The sequence below is a fragment of the Arachis duranensis genome, chromosome 3 (assembly GCF_000817695.3).
Source record: "Arachis duranensis cultivar V14167 chromosome 3, aradu.V14167.gnm2.J7QH, whole genome shotgun sequence".
Classification (NCBI taxonomy): Eukaryota; Viridiplantae; Streptophyta; class Magnoliopsida; order Fabales; family Fabaceae; genus Arachis; species Arachis duranensis.
In genome coordinates this window covers 6,062,738-6,068,704 of record NC_029774.3, presented here as the reverse complement: position 1 = coordinate 6,068,704, position 5,967 = coordinate 6,062,738, and the positions used below count along the sequence as shown (strand labels likewise).

General features: G+C 36.0%; 2 protein-coding genes across 3 annotated transcripts; one reads left to right on the top strand and one right to left on the bottom strand.

Annotated features, from left to right (window-relative positions):
* The first annotated feature begins 760 nt into the window (after nucleotides 1–760).
* Nucleotides 761–2,541, top strand: LOC107476530 (uncharacterized). 2 transcript variants are annotated; one of them, XM_016096347.3, is made up of 3 exons: nucleotides 761–881; nucleotides 1,230–1,705; nucleotides 1,842–2,541. In XM_016096347.3, the coding sequence occupies exons 2-3, from the start codon at nucleotides 1,232–1,234 to the stop codon at nucleotides 2,250–2,252; spliced, it is 885 nt and encodes a 294-aa protein (XP_015951833.1). In that variant the 5' UTR covers nucleotides 761–881; nucleotides 1,230–1,231; the 3' UTR covers nucleotides 2,253–2,541. The 2 variants fall into 2 exon arrangements, with proteins under 2 accessions (XP_015951833.1, XP_015951834.1); XM_016096348.3 differs by lacking the exon at nucleotides 761–881 and adding an exon at nucleotides 892–1,059.
* An 88-nt stretch (nucleotides 2,542–2,629) lies between these two features.
* On the bottom strand, nucleotides 2,630–5,967 carry LOC107477002 (gibberellin 2-beta-dioxygenase 8-like). Its single transcript, XM_016096970.3, has 3 exons — nucleotides 5,352–5,967; nucleotides 4,300–4,624; nucleotides 2,630–3,698 (listed from the first exon to the last, which is right to left on the bottom strand). The coding sequence occupies exons 1-3, from the start codon at nucleotides 5,831–5,833 to the stop codon at nucleotides 3,468–3,470; spliced, it is 1,038 nt and encodes a 345-aa protein (XP_015952456.1). The 5' UTR covers nucleotides 5,834–5,967; the 3' UTR covers nucleotides 2,630–3,467.

The following is a 5,967-nucleotide window of genomic DNA, read 5'->3' as shown; positions in this document are numbered from 1 at the left end:
AAACTCTCTAGATCCTCCCAAAACCTTATCTTGTGTTGTTCGTCCGAACCCACTTGCGGTGCATAGGCGCTAATCACATGGAAAGCACCTCCCTCCACCACAAGTTTGATAGAGATAATCCGATCTTCCACCCTCTTGACATCCACTACGTCCTTCTTCCACTGCTTATTTACAATTATTCCAACCCCATTCCTATTCTTCACCTTTCCTGTATACCAAAGTTTGAAACCAGAAGTATCCAACTCCCTAACTTTTGCGCCAACCCATTTCGTTTCTTGTAGGCACATAATATTAATCTTCCTCCTTGTCATGGTGTCCACCACCTCCATGGACTTTCCTGTTAGAGTGCCTATGTTCCATGTCCCAAATCTCAACCTTCTGCCGTTTCGACCTTTACCTTTTTCTTTGTGAACTAGCTTATTTACCCTCGTCCGTTCACGAAAACGCGAAAACTCTTGCTCATTTAACACTATATCCGGGCACCGATGCAGTGGCTCTTGCTTTGACACCGTACTCGAGCCATACAGCGCGTTGCTTCCGGGCAACGACCTAGCTTTAGCGCAATAATGTCTTTGATTCATGTCATGGGAGTTCGGCTATATTTTTATGTTGGTTGCCGAAAACCTAACACAACCCTCCTCCTTTATCCGGGCTTGGGACCGGCTATGTACCGCAACTGTAACATAGGCGGAGTTAACTCATATGGAGTCAAATAAATAGTCCATTATATACATTGTACAAATATTCTATTGGGTTCAAATGAATCAATTGACAGTTGACAGTTAGTTAACGCCATTTTCTTCCGAAATCTCTGTACTCTGAACAGTTCCAATCAGCTTACGCTTCATATGGGCATCGAAGCGGAACCCTAAAATTCTAAGGTATGGTGAAGCCAGCGTTCTCTTTTTTCCTTGTCTCCGTGCAAATTTTACTTCTTACTAATTTGGAGTTTCTTCGCCCCTTCCGAAACCTATTTTAAATGTCAAACAACACTGTTCTGCGAAACCCTATTTCCCCCAAATTGAAGTTGTTAACATTATTTTGCTACTAATTCCACGGGTAAATCTTAATTTCACTGTAAATTTGCTTATTTTTTGTTTTTCACAATCTTCAAAAACAAAATCACCATGCTTGCTGTGTGCTGGAAATTTGGTGTATTCTGTGTCGGTGATTCAATTATTGTTCCTGCTTGATTGTAACCTAAAAATGCTTTCTCTCTTTGATAATAGGAATGCATACTTCTGTTGAGGGAATTAAACGTCAGTTACCGTCATGGATGGTGAAGAAGGTTGGTACCAATCATGTGAGTAACTCTGACAATGTTGGTGAAACTACTTGTTCTGTGGACAAAGGGGACGTAGCTACAGAGAATGGCGGAAATCGTAAAACTCAAAAGGAAAAGGAAAATGCAGAGATAGATCACAACAGGGGAGCTTCAAAGAGGAAATCAAACTTAAATGCAAAGGGTGAAGCTAAGAGAAAAAGAAAATCAAGCCAAGGTGATGGAAGCAGCGGTAGTACCATTCAAAAGAAGAACAATAAAGGCAATGGACCAATGGATCAAGCTCGTAAGTCGTCTAGAAAGAAATGCCGAAATTTAGAGGATCATAGACGTGATAGTACTGATGTAATTCCAGGTCAAGCATCTGATGATGAAAATGATCTGGAGTTGACGGTGGATGATTTAATGACCATAGCAGAACAGGTAATTTTCTTCTCTGTTAAGATTGATGGAGAAAATTTATGTGTTTTGAAAGTTTGCTCAAGTAATCTAAATAGAAATATGTTCACCATTTTTGTCATCATAATAGAGCATTCAAACTATTGTCATGTGCATGCAGTATGTCAAAGAACATGAATACAAGAAGAGGCAAGAAAAATCCAATAGACAGGGTGAATCAAAATCTCAAATTCCAACTAATAGTGAACCAGGCACTGCTCTTGATTCCTGTTGCAAGAACACAAAAACAACTAGTTCTTCAAGGGAAACTCTCTGTGGTTCCACTCGACCTGGTAAATTAATTACTACAAGCACTTTTCAACAAGCTAATCCTGCTAAAGAATTTCTGGAGATGTACTTTGGTTTCAAACCCCTCGAGAAGGAGGAAGAAAAGCAATCTGTTGTACATAACTTAGAATTTACCTATGAGTGCACTAGACAAAGTCAAGATGATCATGTTGGAGAAGAAGTTGTCCCCTTGACTAAGAAAAGAAGCACTTTGAAAGACAAGGTTGCAATGTTTCTTGACTAAAACCTGTTAAATCATTCGAGAAGTTACGTTTTATCCTAGATTGGTTGTAAGTCAATCATTTTTGCTAGGGTGTAAAGCTCCTCATACCTCAAATTCTGATACAATGTATTTGAAATGCTAAACACTCATCGCTAGGGGACACAACAGTAAAGCATTTTCTTTGACACATCATGAGGCAATAGGTTGTTAGACGCAGCTATTGTATAGACTACATTGTACATTATCATCAGCTCAACCGTAGAAGATAAGTGAACACATAATAAACATATGAGCTCTTGTTTTTCTGTCATCTATAGAGAACTTATAGTTTATATTGATCCTATATGATTAACTTTAATAATTGCAATGACTGTGGAATATGCATGTTTCTGGTTGATTATTATACAGTTCTTACCTAGTTCAGATTAGTTAATTATCAATGGAGGAATCTTCTTGTGAATTTTTCTATATTTTGACATATAAATTTAATAATAAGAGATTGGAACAATTACATCAATAGTATGTTCGGTCTATCTCATTGATAAAGTGGGGTTTATTTCTGTTTGGCTAACTTTAGACATTTATCTAAATTATATTTAGAGTCATAGCCAGCGAAAGGAGGACCATGTGTTGGGGTAGAGTGCTTTCTGTAGCGCCTTAAGTGCAAAAGCAAAATCTATTTGCATATACATGCTTTGGAACAAGACTTATCTCAGACTTTACATATGATATTGGCTCTTTTGTTTTGATGATTTTGCATGAATATGATCATGTTCTTTATAGCTCTATGTAATCAGATTATCTAATTTTCATTTTCTATGCCTTTGTATGCATTTTGTCTGCTACCTGCAACACCTGCCCTTGAGTAGAACAAACAACCAAACCTTTCTCTGTCTCTACAATTTCTATTTGAGTTTTGTCTCTCATATAGCTTTAGAGATCTGAATACCACTCTCACATTGGATAACTTTATGTTGGGTGCACAATCATTCAATCGTCTTTACTTGATACAAAGTACATCCATATTTGTTTAAGAGATGTTAATATAAAATAGGAAAGGATAAAACTATGTTGTTCTGGTGCTTCTACTTGGGTGCCTTGTAAGCACTGCTCACTCTGTTTTTTTTTTTTTTTCCATTACATATTATATACCTGGACAGAAAAGCTTATTTAGGAATAAAAAATATTGGAACTGCCCATTTTCTCTAGTGCTTTGTTGGTTGTCCTAATTGTATGTTAAAGCAGAAATCTTGATAGTCCAATTTTGTGTCCTATGTTCTTGACATCTTCCTGAATTCGGTGTCTGTATTCTCCAAATGTGAATTTCCTGTATAAAGAAGGTTTCCTGTAGCCATTTATTATTGTACTGTAAGAAGGGCATAGGAAGTATGCTATGGAATATCTATCCATTTTGTCATTTGCCACTACCTTGTGCTCCACACTTTTGTACACGTCATTGCTCCATGCCTGTATTTGGATTTCCAAAATGAAAGCCATTGTTAGTGAATGAATCCATTAATATATAATTGACCATATAATAATTATTTTCTTTTCTTTTCTTTTTTCTATAGCCAAGGTAGTATTATTAGAGAATTGATGTGAAAATTTGAATATGCATGCATCTTTGGCACTAGGGGTTGTATCAATACCCATTTTGTGTTCAGCAATCATTCTATTATTGAATATGTTGGAGAGTAATTAAGCCGGTTCACTTTAGGTTTCTTTCAATTTAATTCTTAGCCTTCAAAAGAGACACAGTTTATTTAAAGACAAAGGTATTAATGTATTATAAGTAATAAGTGGCCCATTTTATTCTTGTCAAAGGATGAATTATAGATTCTTTGATTCTTATGCATATAATAGAGAAAAAGTTGGCATGTGTCGTGTTTAGTTCTAGTATTATTATATAACTTTCTTATTGGTAGTTGGTCATACTATTTAAGAATGATATATATGTTAAAAATGATTGATTGAAAGTGAAAGGAAGCTACTGGTAGTAACAAAATAGAGTAACTATGGTTACTTGAATAGTTTCAATAATACCTAATAATTCCATATAAGTTTTTACCTGAAAAAGGTCACCGATGTTAACAATTAGAGCATCTGGATTTGGTTTTACAGCAACCCATTTGGAATCTTTCATGAGTTGGAGGCCACCAACTTGATCTTGATAAAGGATTGTAAGGAAATCACTGTCAGTGTGAGGTACTAATCCAAAAATTTCATCTTGGGATTTTGGGCATGATGGATAGTGATTTAATCTCAGAAAGCATGTGCTTGCATCACAGAGTTTTTCAATTGCATCATTTGGGTAGCCCAAGTTTTCTGCTAGAATGCTTGCTAATAATCTAGAAACTTTTAACATAGCTGGTGCAAATTCATTGATTGCTTCCCTGTATCCAAAAGTTAGAAACAAACAAATTAAGTTGCAGTTCCTAAACGTGAGATCATGCATGATGCATGTGCAATAATTCTATTGTCCCATTGTTAAATTGTTATCTGAATTCTGGTTGGTTCCAAACTATTATTTTACTCAAGAGGGACCAGTGCATGTACAACAATAAACTTTTGAAAGCCAACCTGTCAAGATATGGAATAACTGATTCTAGTAGTTATCATTCACTCATTCTACATATTTTAATAAATTTTTGAATTGGTTCTTAAACCTCATATAACTATCATCATAATGCAAGGAGTTAGAAGAGAAAGTTACACTTCCACCATATGATTTTGGTCATGGTTGGTGTCTTCCCTATGAAACAAGTTATCCATATGCATGGCTTGACTGATAAAAAAACTATCATAATTCTTCCAAATTTTCCATTTACATTCTTTTGACTGTGTAGTAAACTAGCAATGCTTGTGCATACCAGTGCTAAGTGGATTTAAGTGATGTGACACTTATTTTCCTTAATCAAAGTTTAGAGTTTTCAGCCTTTTGGATGGAAAAACTAGAAAGATTTTCAACTAAAATACAGAATTGTCAAATATCTTAGGCTGTAACCAACATCAATTCTTTTATTCTCGAATCGGAGCTCTGAGGAAGATATTAAGAAAACCATGTTGAGAAGGAAGATTATAAGTCACCAAAAGAAATATACATAAGAGTGATTTTTATACCTTAAAGAAGTGAATTCACCCCAGGAAGCTGCATCAGAAATCTTGGTGAGAGGAATGTGAAAGGCTTCTGACCAAGAAAACTGGTTTGAGCGAGTAGCTGTTGGTGTTCCCCATCTGTAAGGATTGTTCAGAATCTCACAAGTGACCTTCCTGTCAAAGGGTACCTTAAACAACTTCATTTGCTCTTCCTTCATGTTCCTCAGTAGCTCAGTGCTTATTCCATGGTTTACTACTTGGAAGAATCCCCATTCTGATGCTGCCTTGCATATTGCTGCAGTGCAAGTCACTCTTTCTGTGGCATTACAACTTTCAAGACCACTAAGGTCTATCAGTGGAAGCTCACATTCATCCACTATAGGATCATTGTGAATTTCAAAAGTTCTATTATTGTTCTTGTTATTATTAGCATGTTGGAATTTGGCAGATTTCCTTAGAAGTGCTTGATAATGGTGCAAGAGTGGAGGGTTTGAATCTATCATCATTGTTGCACCTATTGGCTATAGCTAACTTAGTTGTTTTTGTATTGGGGTGAGTGTGATGACAAGTAGTAGTAGAAGAAGGAAGAAAAACCTATTGGAGACTAAGTTGATAAATGCATTTATAAGGTGGATTGGAG

Excerpts from the sequence above, each read along its gene's own strand:
- LOC107476530 (XM_016096347.3), top strand. The coding sequence starts at position 1,232 with ATGCATACTTCTGTTGAGGGAATTAAACGTCAGTTACCGTCATGGATG. Across the intron at positions 1,706-1,841 it reads TAATGACCATAGCAGAACAG|TATGTCAAAGAACATGAATA; the intron begins GTAATTTTCTTC and ends ATGTGCATGCAG.
- LOC107477002 (XM_016096970.3), bottom strand. The coding sequence starts at position 5,833 with ATGATGATAGATTCAAACCCTCCACTCTTGCACCATTATCAAGCACTT. Across the intron at positions 4,625-5,351 it reads GGTGAATTCACTTCTTTAAG|GGAAGCAATCAATGAATTTG; the intron begins GTATAAAAATCA and ends TTTTGGATACAG. Across the intron at positions 3,699-4,299 it reads ACATCGGTGACCTTTTTCAG|GCATGGAGCAATGACGTGTA; the intron begins GTAAAAACTTAT and ends ATCCAAATACAG.